This window comes from Nuphar pumila, chromosome 12 (assembly GCF_984573655.1).
Source record: "Nuphar pumila chromosome 12, dmNupPumi1.hap1.1, whole genome shotgun sequence".
NCBI classification, from domain to species: Eukaryota; Viridiplantae; Streptophyta; class Magnoliopsida; order Nymphaeales; family Nymphaeaceae; genus Nuphar; species Nuphar pumila.
Genome location: NC_143260.1, coordinates 2399429 through 2415470, shown reverse-complemented (window position 1 = coordinate 2415470; position 16042 = coordinate 2399429). Strand labels below are relative to the sequence as shown.

Genomic DNA, 16042 nt, shown 5'->3' with positions numbered 1-16042 from the left:
CTCAAAGCCATGAGAATACAAGAGGGGAGAAGCCCCTATTTATAACCAAACAAGGAGCCACATAGGGGGCTCCCAAGAGAGTCGTTGGGAGCCCCCAACGGTCACATATGTGACCGTTGGAGGCTCCCCAACGACTCTTTGGGGAGCCTCCCTATGTGGCACAAAATACAATAAAAATAAAAAAGAAAGAAAGAAAAAGAAAAAGAAAAAGAAAAAGAAAAAGAAAAAGAAGAAAAATAAAGAAATTAAAAAAGTTACAATCATATTCCAAAATGGAATATGCGTAAAATAAGTATTTACAGAAATACCCTTTTCGGGTGGACAATGAGACAAAAAAGAAATATGCTACTTCAATACCCAAAAAATAAGTTAGAAAACTCAGATCAGACATTTCAAACTTATCTTTCAACATTGATTTTATGCTCTTAACCCCTTTAGAATCACTACCAGTTATGAGCATGTCATCCACATACAACCTGCATTAGATTTTCTAACAAACAAAGCAGTATCATTAAAATAGGATGAAAAATCATTTTCTATCATTACGAAATTAAACCTATCATACCAAGCCTTGGGGGCTTGTTTCAAACCATAAAGTGCTTTTCGAAGGCGAAACACCTTTTCTTTAGGAGTCTTCATTCCAGGAGGAGCATCCATATACACTTCTTCAGTTAGAGCACTGTTTAGAAAGGCATTTATAACATTCATTTGATAGATGCTCCATTTGTTGATTGAGACAACAATTATAAGACATCGGACAATAACCATCCGAGCTACTGGAGCAAAGGTCTCCTCATAATCAATCCCATATTCTTGACTATACCCCTTTGCAACTAGTCGAGCCTTATATCTTTCGAGGGATCCATCACTCTTAGTCTTAACCTTAAATACCCATCTACACTATATTGTTTTTTTTCCTCTAGGAAGGTCTTGAAATTCCCATGTTTTGGCTCTTCTCAGAGCTTCGAGTTCATTATCCATGGTTGCTATCCATTCAGGATATTTTCGTACTTCCTCGAAGTTTCTAGGTTCTATGTAAGAGTGAATGACGCTTAGACAGACTCTATGTTTAGGTGAGAAGGATTCATATGAGATGAACCTAGAAGGAGTTTTTCTATGTCTTTCGGTCCTACGAAGGTTCTCCTCACTTTGAGGAGCAGTCCTACTACCATCATCATATCTTTCAAGGGCACTTCTGAAGGTGTTTCTATCTCTATGAGTATAGATGATGGGATCCCTAGGAGGTTCCTCATCGACATGCTGAGGAAATGGAGAGGACATAGGACTGGTTTCATTATCACTTGAGTCATTCTGATTTGACTCATCATCACTAGTATCATCACTTTCAGTTAACAAATCAAATAAAAAAGAATAATCTACGTTTTCGTCATTAGATTCAAGGTTTTCGAAACCACTAAGATTTTTCAAAAAACTTACATTTCTGGAAACATATAATTTGTCATTTTTAACATCATAACATCGAAAACCCTTTTGGGTTTTGGAATAACCAAGAAAGGCGCAAGGAATGGCCTTTGGGGAAAGTTTGTTGTTTTTATCAATAAGAACAAAACATTTACATGCAAAAACCCTTAACCTGCTATAATCAGGTTCTTTCTCATACAATTTTTCAAATGGGGAAATCTTGTTCAAATTTTTTGATGGAAGTCTATTTATGAGATAGACGGATGCGAGGGTTGCCTCAGCCCAGAGTTTTTTTGGAATATTTTGCGAAATGAGCAAGGTTCTAGTTATTTCAACGATATGCCTATGCTTTCGTTCAGCTAACCCATTTTGTTGTGGGGTTTTAGGACAATATTTTTGATGAAGGATACCATAACTTTCAAGATAACTCTTGAATTCGTTTGAAAGGTATTTGCTGTTAAAATGTATCTCCTAAATTCGTTGATGTAAATATAAATATATATACTTATATACCTAGAGATACATATACATATAAATATTTATATGTATATGTATCTCTATTTATATAAATATGTATATTTATATATTTTTCTTTTTTGATTACCCGATAAGGGTATAATTGTAATTTCACCTTTTGCGCATATTCCATTTGGAATATGTTGTACCTTTTTTCCTTTTTATTTTTTGTATCTTTTTATTTTTTTTATTCTTTTCCTTTTTCCCTAAAAGGTGCATTGGGGGTCCCCCAAGAGAGTCGTTGGGGGCCCCCAACGACTCCCTTGGGAGCCCCCTTGCACCTCCTCCTTCTTGTATAAATAGGGGTGTTCCCCTCTTGTTTTTCCTAAGCTTGAGAGATTCAAGCATTCGGTTCCTTCTATAAAATACATGCCATTGTGCATGTTTATTGTTTTTACGCTTTTGCGTATTTGTTCAAGTGTTGTGAGAGTGCCTTCGTGCACATCTTTTTCATATTTTTTGTGCTCGTATGCGTATTGTCTTTTCATAGACAATTTTACATGGTATCAAAGCAAGGTTGATTATTGAAGATCGTGGGATTCTCTTTTTTTCGAGTGCCTCGAAAAACGTGCCTTCCGATCCTTGAAGATTGAAGTGGTGGATCTTTCTTCTCAAATATTTTAGAAGAATCTTGTGCAAAATTGGTGTTGGAAATATTGTGTTGGTACGCTTTTTTCTCTATCTCTCTTCTCTCTAATGGGCGAAAAAGAGTCCCATTTTGCTCTTGGTTTCAAATTAAATGGGTCCAACTATCATGTTTGGGCCGGGAATATGGAGGCTCATATAAAAGGGAAAGGCCTATGGGGATATGTTCTTGGCACAATTCCGGAACCGGAACCCAAGATTACCATAGTAAAAGAAGGCGAAATCAAGATTCTTGAGGGAGAAGAAAGAACCAAAGCTCTTGAAGAATACTCCAAGAAACACGATGAATGGGAAATGAAGAATTTCAAGATTCTCTCATGGTTTTTCTCATCCGTAGAAACCAAGATTAATGCCAACATTATTAAATTCAAAAAGGCATCAGAAGCTTGGCATTATCTTGAAAAAATGTACACCTCAAGAGATCTCTCTCATAAGTATTACCTTCAAAAGAAGGCTATCTCTCTCTCCCAAGGTGAAATGACGATTAGGGAATACTTTGCCGATCTTTCCTCTATTTGGGATGAGCTTGCAATGCTTGAACCAAAATGGAGTGGAGAGGCAATTGAGCTCCGTCATAAGCAACTTGAAGAAGATCGGTTCTTCAATTTCTTAAATGGGCTAAGGCCCGAATTCGAGCAAATAAGGTCATCTCTTCTCTCCTCTTTCACTCCCCCTTCTCTTGAAGATGTTCTCACCAAGTTAAGTGGTGAAGAGACTCGTATGAATTTATGTAAACAAGGACCAAATGTCCTTGCGGTCCCTTGTAATATTGAAGAACATAGTGAGGTCAATGCTGTATCAAGACCCTGAAACAATGTAAAAACCTATCGTCCCCCTCATTTTAAATTCCAAAATCAAGGTGAAAATGGTGGTCAAAGAGGAAGAAGGGACTATAGCAAAACTATTTGTCATTTTTGTAAAGAACCGGGACACATCAAACCCGTATGTCCTAAATGGAAGAGACTTCTAGCTATGGCGACCACTGGTGTACCACAGAAGGATGAGGCATCTTCAAGTGGGACCCTTTCTATAAATCAAATAGTGGAAGCCCTTCAACCTCTCCTCAAGGGATCTACCTCCGGTGCGGCCGTATCCACTTCTTCTCCTCCAGGTAAAATCTCTTGGCTTTTGGAATCTGGTGCATCTTTTCATATGTCCCCAAACTTTTTGTCACTTTCCGATTATTTGAAAAACCGTTCCCCATCTTATGTCTCCACTGCTGATGGAACCTCTCTTGAAATTAAAGGAATTGGTAATTTTGAAACTCAAGAGTTTTCTATTCCAAAAATCAGATTTATACCTAAACTTAACTTAAACCTCCTCTCTGTTTCTCAACTCACGGACCATGACTGTGATATTAAATTCTCTTGTGACAAATGCTTAATACAGGATCGTCAGTCCGGGAAATTGATTGGGGAAGGCTTTAGAAGAGGAGATCTATACTATATGAAATCTCTTCAAGTTCCAAAAGTTTTGTGTAATGTTGCCCGACATAAGGATATAAATGTATGGCTCAAAAGACTTGGTCATCCTAATATCACCAAGTTATCATATTTACATTTTGCAAAAGACCTATGTAAAAGCTCTTTTTCTTGTAATGACTGCATTCTCGGAAAAATGCGCAGCTTACCTTTTGAGCAAAGAACTATGTTCTCTTCCAAAACTTTCGAAATTGTTCACTCAGACGTCTGGGGACCCGCACCTGTTGTTTCAAAAGGAGGTTTTTCTTATTATGTAATATTTGTGGATGACTTTTCCCGTTACTCGTGGATATATTTTCTTAAGTTTAAACATGAAGTGTTTTCATGTTTTAAAAATTTTCACTCAATGATTAAGAATCAATTCAATAGCAACATAAAGATTTTTAGAAGTGACTCTGGGGGAGAATATCTCTCCAATCAATTTAAGGTATATCTTGAGGATCACGGTATTATTCACCAAAGGTCTTGTCCTAAAACACCTCAACAAAATGGGTTGGCTGAAAGAAAACATAGGCACATTATTGAGACCACTAGGACTCTTCTTATATCTCAAAATATTCCTCAAAACTTTTGGGCCGAAGCAGCTCTTGCTTCTGTTTATTTAATAAATCGTCTACCATCTAGGTTATTAGGTAAAATATCTCCTTTTGAGACATTACATAAGCTTGAACCGGATTATAATAGGTTAAGGGTCTTCGGATGTAAGTGTTTCATGCTTACGGATAAGAATGACAAGCTTTCACCCAAGGCTATCCCTTGTGCTTTTCTTGGGTATTCCGAAACTCAAAAAGGGTTTCGTTGTTACGATCTTCGAGAGGATAAGCTATATGTCTCTAGAAATGTAACCTTTTTAGAAAATGAGAGTGGTTTTGAAAAAAATGTTTCTCAACAAGAAAATTTTGATTACTCCTTCTTATTTGACTTGTTATCTAGTAATGATGACATATCCAGTGATGATGATGTATCATTAAACCATGATGAGGAAAATAATGAAGATATTGGTGAACATAATGATCCAGAAAGTAGAGTTCCAAGTGAGCCTATTACCTACTCTCGTAGAAACCAAGACACCTTTAGAAGTGCTATTGATCAATATAGTGAGCTTTCCACTCCTCTTGACCATAGAAGATCTGAAAGAAATAGAAGACCTCCAACTCGCTTTGTATCGTTTGATTCTTTTTCACCCCGATATAGGGCTTGTCTTAGTGCTATTTACTCTTATTTCGAACCAAGAAATTTTGCAGAAGCTAAAAAATGTATAGAATGACAAGAAGCCATGCAAAGTGAACTTAATGCTCTTAAAAAGGCAGAAACTTGGGATTTTCAAACTCTACCTATAGGAAAGAAAACTATAGGCTGTCGATGGGTCTTTAAAGTTAAAACTAAGAGTGATGGTTCTTTAGAAAGGTATAAAGCTCGCTTAGTTGCTAAAGGGTATGGGCAAGAGTATGAAATTGATTACGAAGAAACCTTTGCCCCTGTAGCTCGGATGGTTACTGTTAGGTGTCTTATTACTATTGCTTATATTAAAAATTGGAACATTTTTCAAATGGAAGTTAAAAATGCCTTTTTAAATAGTGATCTTAACGAAGAAGTATATATGGATGCCCCACCAGGCATGATAATCCCTAAGGATAAAGTTCTTCGTCTTCGAAAGGCTCTCTATGGCTTAAAGCAGGCCCCCAAAGCCTGGTATGATAGATTTACCAGTGTAATGTTGGAAAATGGTTTTTCATCGTGTTATACTGACACTGCTTTGTTTACTAGAAAATCTAATGCAAGGATTGTAATTTTATTACTTTACGTTGATGACATGTTAATAACAGGTGATGATGTTCAAGGAGTCAAGGGTATTAAGTCCGTATTGACTTCAAAATTTGAGATGTCAGACTTAGGTTTTCTGACATATTTTCTTGGAATTGAGGTTGCCTATTCGCAACGTGGTTATTTTCTATCTCAATCTAAACTTGCCTGCGAGATTATTGACAGGTCAGGTATTTCTGATGACAAAGTATGCGAAACTCTTGAAGTTGTGGGAGCAAAAATGAAGATTGACGACGATGTTCCTCTAACCGATCCTACTCCTTACAGGCAGTTGGTAGGGTCTTTAATGTATCTTAGCATTACTCGACCCGACTTGTCACATGCTATACACATCGCCAGTCAGTTTCAGCATGCTTCTACAACCATTCATATGAGTGCTGTGCTCCGCATCATCAGATATTTGAAGGGAACGGTAAATAAGGGAGTATTTCTATCCTCTTCCTCTGAATTGAAATTGCTTGCTTATACTGACTCAGATTGGGGAGGTGACCCTAGTAACCGTCACTCCACCACTGGTTTCTGTGTTTTCTTAGGTGAGTCCTTGATTTCATGGCGATGCAAAAAGCAACAAAAGGTCTCCCTGTCATCCACTGAAGCTGAATATAGAGCCATGGCATCTACCACCATGGAAATTGTATGGATTCGAAGTCTTTTGGAAGATATGGGAGTATTTATCAGGGAACCAACAAAGTTGTGCTGGGACAATAAAAGTGCAATTTATATTGCCAAGAATCACACCTTTCACGAGCGAACAAAGCATATAGAGATGGACTGTCATTATGTCAGAGAAGAATACTTGAAGAAGGTCATTGATCTTCCATACGTAACGTCTGAGTATCAGCTTGCTGACTTCTTCACCAAAGCTCTGTGTTCGCCCCGATTTCATTTCCTCCTTGGCAAACTTGCGGTTATCACACCGTAAGTTTGAGGGGGGGTGTTAAAATGTATCTCCTAAATTCGTTGATGTAAATATAAATATATATACTTATATACCTAGAGATACATGTACATATAAATATTTATATGTATATGTATCTCTATTTATATAAATATGTATATTTATATATTTTTCTTTTTTGATTACCCGATAAGGGTATAATTGTAATTTCACCTTTTGCGCATATTCCATTTGGAATATGTTGTATCTTTTTTCCTTTTTATTTTTTGTATCTTTTTATTTTTTTTATTCTTTTCCTTTTTCCCTAAAAGGTGCATTGGGGGTCCCCCAAGAGAGTCGTTGGGGGCCCCCAACGGTCACAAATGTGACCGTTGGGGGCTCCCCAACGACTCCCTTGGGAGCCCCCTTGCACCTCCTCCTTCTTGTATAAATAGGGGTGTTCCCCTCTTGTTTTTCCTAAGCTTGAGAGACTCAAGCATTCGGTTCCTTCTATAAAATACATGCCATTGTGCATGTTTATTGTTTTTACGCTTTTGCGTATTTGTTCAAGTGTTGTGAGAGTGCCTTCGTGCACATCTTTTTCATATTTTTTGTGCTCGTATGCGTATTGTCTTTTCATAGACAATTTTACATTTGCCACTAGAGTCGGATCTAAGAATTTTTAAACTTTCATTGAATTGGTTAAAAACCATCATATGAAAAGTTTTAAAAGTTGAAAACACTTCATGTTTATGTTTAAGAAAATATATCCAACAATATCTAGTGTAATCGTCCACAAAAATCACATAGTACAAGAATCCTCCTTTAGATATCACAGGAGTCGGACCTCATACATCGGAATTAACAATTTTAAAGGGTTTTGTTGTAAACATGGATCTTTGTGAAAAAGGTATATTTTTCATTTTCCCAAGAATATATTCATTACATACAAAATCCTCTTTGCAAAGATGTTTAATAAAAGGCAAATAAGAGATTTTAACAATGTTGGGATGTCCCAGTCTCTTATGCCATACATGAATATCTTTGTTTTGAGCAACATTACAAAATTGATTCTTGAGAACTTGAACAAAATCAACATAGTAGAGGTCTCCTCTCCTAGAGCCTTCCCCAATCAATCTCCCAGACCGGCGATCCTGTATCCAACATTTGTTAGAAGAAAATTTTATATCGCAACCATGGTTCGAGAGTTGAGAAACTGAAAGTAAATTTAAATTTAGTTTTGGTATAAGACGAATTTTTGGAATAAAGAAATCTTGTTTTTCAAAATTACCTATTCCTTTAATTTCAAGAGGTGTTCCATCCGCCGTTGAGACAAAAGTTGTAAGAGAATTTTTAGAAAACTCGGAAAGAGAACAAACACTCGGGGTCATGTGAAAGAATGCACCGAAATCTAGAAGCTAAGATGTCTTACCGGGTGGTGAGGAAGTAGACATAGCGGTTCCGGAAATCCCTCCTTTGAGAAGAGGTTGTAAAGCTTCTATAATTTGTTGAAGGGAAAGAGACCTATTTGACGATGAAGGTCGTTCCTCCGGTTGAGATGTCATAGCCGTTGCAAGCAATTTCTTTCATTTTGGACAAATAGGTTTAATGTGCCCCGACTCTTTACAAAAATGACATGTAAGCTTGCTATAGTCCCTCTTTGATCCTTGACCACTTGAGTTTTGATTCTTGAAGTGAGGGGGCTTGTAGGTCCTTAAATTGTTCCTCGGTCTTGAGACGACATTAACACCTTCATTTTCTTCATTGTTGGAAGGTGTAGCTAGAACACTTGGGTTGCTCTTGCTTATACCCATCTGAGTCTCTTCCCCACTAAGTTTAGTAATTACATCTTCAAGAGAGGGGGAAGTGAAAGCGGATAAAAGAGAAGATCAGATTTGTTCAAATTCGGGCCTAAGCCCATTCAAAAAGTTGAAAAATCTATCTTCTTCCAATTGTTTATGGCGGAGCTCTATGACTTCTCCACTCCACTTAGGTTCGAGCGTAGCAAGCTCGTTCTAAATAGAAGAGAGCTCGGCAAAGTACTCTCTTATAGTCATCTCCTCTTGTTGAAGCATTAGCGCCCTTTTTTGGAGATAGTACTTATGAGACAAGTCCCTAAAGGTGTACATCTTCTCAAGATATTCCCATGCTTGAGAAGCCTTTTTGAACTTGATGATATTTGCATTAATTCTCGTTTCTATGGACGAAAAAATCCAAGAGAGGATTTTAAAATTCCTCATTTTCCATTCTTCATGCTTTTTCGTATATTCTTCAAGAGCCTTGGTCCTTTCATCACCTTCAAGAATTTTTATCTCTCTTTTTTCTAGCGAGGTTATCTTGGGTTCCGGTTCGGGAATTGAGCCTTGGACATAGCCCCAAAGCCCTTTTTCTTTGATGTGAGCTTCCATATTTCCGGCCCAAACATGATATTTGGACCCATTCAGTTTGAACCAAGAGAAAAATGTGAGTCTTTTTCACCCATTAGAGAGGAGAGATGATGAAAAACAATACGTACCTCAAGGGTTTCTCCAGTCTTTCTTGATAAAGGAGGCTTCTAAAATATTGCACGAAGAGGATGATCCACTCCAAAAAACAATAGCTTGAAGGCACGTTTTTCGAGGCACTCAAAAATGAAAAAACACATGATCTTTCTTCTTCAAACGAGGCTTTGATACCATGTGAAAGTATCTTCAACAAGATACTAAGATCAAGACCTTAATATTCTTGATAACAAATATGTGCACACATATCACAATAAGAACACTTGTGCATAAAAGCACAAAATCACAAACTCTCACAAATGCACCAAAGGCATAAGAATAAATATACGAACTTTATTAGAGGCTTGGGCTTTGACTCAAAGCCATGGGAATACAAGAGGGGAGAAGCCCCTATTTATAACCAAACAAGGAGCCACATAGGGGGCTCCCAAGAGAGTCGTTGGGAGCCCCCAACGGTCACATATGTGACCGTTGGAGGCTCCCCAACGACTCTTTGGGGAGCCTCCCTATGTGGCACAAAATACAATAAAAATAAAAAAGAAAGAAAGAAAAAGAAAAAGAAGAAAAATAAAGGAATTAAAAAAGTTACAATCATATTCCAAAATGGAATATGCGTAAAATAGGTATTTACAGAAATACCCTTTTCAGGTGGACAATGAGACAAAAAAGAAATATATAAATATATTTATATATAGATAGAGATACATATACATAGTACATATGTATATGTCTCTCTCTCTCTCTCTCTCTCTATATATATATATATATATATATATATATATATATATATATATATATATATATATACACACGAGATTACAAGGTTGATACATAATTTAACAATGGGTACTTTGGGGGGGTGCCCCTTGTGACATAGAAAGACTCTACTCTGGTACATAGGCATTTGGAATACTAGACTCTACTAGACTAGATTAACTATAGGACAGACATACTCAAAGTCATGCATTTGCTTCATATTATTGTGAAAACTGAAATCTTTGAGGTTTTAGCTGTCTTTTATATCGTTGAAGAAGTGCATATTAGATGCATGAATATGCACTTGTTTGCAAAGATTGCTGATGTTTCATGTATTTTCTTGGAGCTCCAAAAAATGGTTCTTTCTCAGGAAGTGCTCAAGCTTTTTCAATTAAAATATGAAAAAAATTCTTTTAATGAAAATATCATGTTATTTTATTTTGATAATTTTCAATTTATTGCAATATTTTGAGTTTTATTCTTTTTGGGAAAAAAACCTCCAGGAACAGATAATTTGAAAATATGGCAGCATACATTGACTATGACATGGAAGTTTGTTTTAAACTTTTGAGTGCCTCATTTCAGGCTTGTACTGGCTCATCTAATCTCATTTCTGGGTCCAGCATCAATCGTCTGAGTGATCCAGATCCTATCCAATCTGGAAGTTCTGTGAATTCTAACTTCATTGGTTTTTCTGAAAACTTGCTTTTGAAAATTTTAAGCATAAGCAGTTTGCCCCTACCTGTCTCAGATCTGCAATTACAGATCTTTGCTTGGTATCCGATACCATGAAAAAGATTAATGGAGGGTTCATGTTTACATCTCTCTTTCGAGAAATACGAGAAGCGGATAACATAGAATCAGAAATATAGTGTGTTAGAAAAAGGCAAGCTATATGCACTTCAGGAGGGAGAGACATGCGACACTGATTTACCGAACTTGGTTCATTTTCCACTTTATCTTCATTAATATTTTAGTTCTTTCTTGTTATTTAGTTAATGTTTGACTAGGTTAGTGGTTTTTATTGTGTTTAATTTAAAGCCAATCAACTGAATGCCTTAATTTCTATTGTCCTTGAATTGTGTAGATTTGAATACCCTCAACCAACATTCCAAAAATTGATGAAGGAGCATTGCATGGAACCTTTCTTTGTGTTCCAGGCAAGTAGTTTGTAGCTTCTTAATAGCTTTTGTATTCAGCTCTGAGTTAAGTCTTTTATCATTGTTTATACTTGCTGACATTTTTGGTATGTTTCTTGTTTTTAGGTCTTTTGTGTGGGTCTCTGGTGTCTGGATGAGTATTGGTACTACAGTTTATTCACCTTGTTCATGCTGTTTTTGTTTGAGTCAACAATGGTGAAGAGCCGATTGAAAACATTGACGGAGCTTAGGCGTGTAAGGGTGGATGGTCAGACTATTATGGTGCATCGTTGTGGGAAGTACGTTATGCAATCTTTTGCTTGATAGCAGTTAGTATAATAGTATCATAATCTTATCACTGCAGATGGCTGCTTTGTTGAGATTTTTCTGTTTCACTGTATAGGTGGGTGAAGCTTACTGGAATGGACCTTCTTCCTGGAGATGTTGTTTCTATTGGGCGCTCTTCTGGTCAGAATGGGCATGATCGATCTGTCCCTGCGGATATGCTTTTACTAGCAGGAAGTGCAATAGTAAATGAAGCAATTCTGACAGGCGAGTCTACACCTCAATGGAAGGTAGTGATTTATTTCCACATGAATATATTTTTGAATGTCATTATTTGTGATCTTTGTATTGTAAACACACACAGATATGTAAAATGTTTCTGAAAGCATTTTCACTGCCGTCCAGTGTTGAATTAGAAGGGAACCAGTAGGGTGGCACCAGCTATCATGGTCAGTGCCTACCACTTTCAGGCCAATAGGACACTGGAATCTGCTGGTCGGAAGGATGGTTTTTGGTCAGACTGGATCTAAAATTGAACCAACTAGTAGTACCAAGGATATTCAAACCAAACAGCATGCTACCACAGGTTTCCAACCATGCCAAAGATGAATACTGGTAGAACAGGTGACACCCTTGGACATGGTGCAGACTACCTCGGTTGCTGGCATCCCTATTTGCTGGAAACTGTTACAATGAATAGGGCTGCCTATATATAGAAGATGTGACACCTTTGGAGATGGTGCCGACTACCTTGGTTTCTGGCATGCCTATTGGCTGGAAACTGTTCCAATGAATACGGCTGCCTATATATAGAAGATGTGACACCTTTGGAGATGATGCAGACTACCTTGGTTTCTGGCATCACTATTTGCTGGAAACTGTTCCAATGAATAGGGCTGCCTATACACTTGAAAGAGAGAGGGAGACTGACAAAACCAGTTTATGTGTGTACGTGTAGTGCTATAGCTTGAACCAGAGCCTGGGCCATTTAGGATTGGGACACTCTGGTTACATAGCTTGAGCTCAACTAGAGCTTGGCTAAATTGAGATTGAGTTTTGCTTGGTTTAGCTCAAGCCAAGCTAAATTGAGGGTCTCTTGTTCAAATAAAAACATCATCCCACCCCTTAGCCCGCAGCTACACTCCAAACCTATGTCACACGGACTCTTCTAATAGGGCACCGCACCCGCACCCAGGCGGGTGCGACACTTGGACACAGCTTCCTTTGTGTTAGGTGAAGTCAACCACACTAAGGTCCATTTCTATCCAAAAGTAGATTCAGTCAACCCTAATCAAGTCCATTTTTATCTATATTATATATAGAAATACATAAATGCACACAAATACACATAATGTTAACTTAAAACTGTTAAATATATATATATATATATATATATATATATATATATATATATATATATATATATATATATATATATATATATATATATATATATATATATATATATATATATATATATATCCTCCCCGCACCCAAGTTTTTTTAAAGTGCCGCATCTGCACCTGCACCCGCACCTATGTGACATAGCTCCAAACCCACCTAAAAAGGAAAAAAGCAAAAGAGATATTTTGTAATGTTATATTTGCACTTATGACCTTAGGGTCACTATGGGTACCATCAGGTCACACCATTGCTTTTGTAGGGTTGCATAAGATGTTAGAGTTCCCATATGCACAATAGCCTTAGGGTTTTGTTGGCCTAGCTATACCAAGCTGGCCTGGGCATATGTAAGCTTGGGCTCAGATGTTCATGTTTTCCTATTTGAAATATTTTTTTAAGTCATGTTCCTTGTAATGGTGTTAGTTCATTCAATCAATTTCCTCTCAGTGTATATTATTCAAAATTGGCTTGGCGGCAAGTGTATTGACAGATTTGTGGGTTTCTCTATATCAGTACCATGATCTTGATTATTTTCCCTAGGTTATGTTCATATAATTTTTCTACTCCAATGAAGTGTTGTATTACTTCTGTTTCTTTAGGTTTCAATTGCAGGGAGAGGAAAGGAAGAGAAATTGTCTGTAAGGAGAGATAAAAATCATATCCTGTTTGGGGGGACAAAGATTTTGCTGCATACTCCAGATAAGGTATTTCAAACTTGTTCTTCTTATTGAGCCTTTCGATAATAACGTGATTATTTTGGAACTTGTAGGCAGTTCATCTAAAAACACCTGATGGAGGGTGCTTGGCCATTGTAATACGAACTGGATTTGAGACAAGTCAAGGGAAGTTGATGCGGACAATTTTGTTCTCTACTGAGAGGGTAGACAACCTTTGAATTATCTTGAATAAGTTTTTGGTTGTGTTGTTTTCAATTGTTTTGGTAAGCTCAAACATGTTTTCTATTCTCAGGTCACTGCAAACAGCTGGGAAAGTGGGTTGTTTATTCTCTTCTTAGTTGTGTTTGCGCTTATTGCTGCTGGTTATGTCCTAAAAAAGGTTAAAACTACTTTTCCATCAGAACTACTGGAAAACATTTACTTTCAACAGCTTTTTTATTAGAAGCATGATTGTGTGAAATGACCTTCTTTGTACATATCTCTTAGAATATTATTTGCCACGTGGGGCCACACAAGTGGCAATTGTCCTGGACATGCCAGTCTCACCCCTGGGGGTGCGACTGGCCTGTGCAGTGCTTTGCAAAGTGCCTGCACAGGACGATATTTGTGCTGTCTGAACACGGCACACCCTGCTTAGCAAACACAGGACAGTGCCCAGGCAGGGATCGGTCGGTCCCTGCATGGGTATGTCCCACGTATCAAACACACCCTTAAGGTACTCTGATGTCCTTGTATTTTGACTATTTATTATTAATACCTCATGAGTCATGATAAATCAATTTTCTGATTCAGGAATTAGAGGATCCATCAAGGAGCAAATACAAACTTTTCCTGAGTTGTTCATTAATCATTACTTCTGTAATCCCCCCTGAGCTTCCTATGGAACTCTCCATTGCTGTCAATACATCATTGATTGCACTGGCACGACGCGGAATATTTTGCACAGAGCCATTTCGAATTCCCTTTGCCGGGAAGGTTAGTGTTGTTTCTCGCAGAATTTTGTTGAAGTTGCCCTCGTGCATGCAATACATAGCCTCATTTTTACTAATATTGCATTTTACCATGTTTAGGTTGATATATGTTGCTTTGACAAGACTGGTACTCTTACATCAGATGACATGGTATGACAGTCATCTTTGAAAATTATTTTGCATGCACACACACACATGCGCCCCCCCCCCCCCCCCCCCCCCCCCCACACACACACACACACACACACGCACACGCGCGTGCACCCCCACACACACATACAACATTTATATGTATTCAAGTTTCTGATTCACAGATAGTTCTTATCAGGAGTTTAGGGGGTTTGTTGGCCTGACTTCAAGTATGGATTTAGAATCTGATACAAGTAAAATCCCAGCACGTACTCAGGAAGTTCTTGCTGCTTGTCATGCCTTAGTATTTGTGGACAATAAACTGGTAAATCAAGAGCATTGAATAACCTAGTTGGTAATTTCTGCTAGGTCATGTTTTTGTCATTAAAAGATTTCTGGAGGGACTGTACAAAATTCTCTGCTGATACATTTTTAGACTTTTCTGGATCTGTAGGTTGGTGATCCACTTGAGAAGGCAGCACTTAAAGGAATAGAATGGACATATACATCTGATGAGAAGGCCATACCTAAAAAGTAAGCTTATCTCAATAGACAGTTAATTAATCCTTTTCAGCTAGCATTGTTCTTGAATTGAGCAGCTAATCTTTTAAGCTTTTGAGAGTTTTCATTCCATTTTGGCCTTAATTTTCTTGTGCCATTTCTGTCCAGTTTAGGATAGATTTTTTCTTTGAAAGGAAAAGGGGCACTTGGGCCTTGTCCTGTGTCCGACTTTCTACTTCTTTAAAAAAGAAAAGGCATCATAATTGACATGACTAAAGTGCCATTAGAAACAGTGAAGTAGAAAACTGGGGCCCTGGATAGGTGTTGTGGAGCATTTCCTGTAGGAGCAAATATATTCAAAATATGACTGTCTCCTGGTATATTAATTAATTAGAGAAACACTTTATTTATCAATAAGATACTCAAAGGGACTGGAATTTCCATATGTGCTATGGCCTAATTGTTAACATATATATATACAATATACCCGATAGGGGTAGTTTTGTCAATATACCTGATAGGGGCATTTTAGTCTTTTTACATAGTTGTTTCTAAAAACAACTATTTTAATTAGGTAGATTATTTTTGTATTTTTTCTTTCTTTTATTTTTGTTTTCCTTTTTTTGTTTCATGCATTGGGGGTCCCAACATAGAGTCGTTGGGGGCTCTCAATGACTCCATGTGGGAGCCCCCAATGGCCTCTCATGGGGTTCCTTTGTGTATAAATATGGGGTTATCCCCCCTTGTATTTTTATGCCTTTCAAGGCTTCATCCAATAAATATTTCATTATTTTTATGCTTGTATAGCCTTTTTTTAGGCTTCCATATTGTCCCTTTATGGACTTCTTGTTTGAATGCCGTAGTGCTTGTCCATTATTGGACTTTGTGAATGCTTGCGCATTCTTGGGTTATACTTC

At 37.4% G+C, this 16042-nt stretch overlaps 1 protein-coding gene across 1 annotated transcript in view; it reads left to right on the top strand.

Moving 5' to 3' along the window:
• LOC149819633 (putative manganese-transporting ATPase PDR2) overlaps positions 1-16042 on the top strand; it is a 53896-nt gene that overhangs the window by 10396 nt on the left and 27458 nt on the right. The window contains exons 5-14 of the mRNA XM_089983623.1: positions 11110-11182; positions 11288-11460; positions 11565-11736; positions 13447-13551; positions 13617-13727; positions 13817-13903; positions 14317-14499; positions 14595-14645; positions 14824-14949; positions 15079-15158. Of these exons, the coding sequence (XP_089839749.1) occupies positions 11110-11182; positions 11288-11460; positions 11565-11736; positions 13447-13551; positions 13617-13727; positions 13817-13903; positions 14317-14499; positions 14595-14645; positions 14824-14949; positions 15079-15158 (1161 nt within the window). The remainder of the gene's footprint in view (positions 1-11109; positions 11183-11287; positions 11461-11564; positions 11737-13446; positions 13552-13616; positions 13728-13816; positions 13904-14316; positions 14500-14594; positions 14646-14823; positions 14950-15078; positions 15159-16042) is intronic.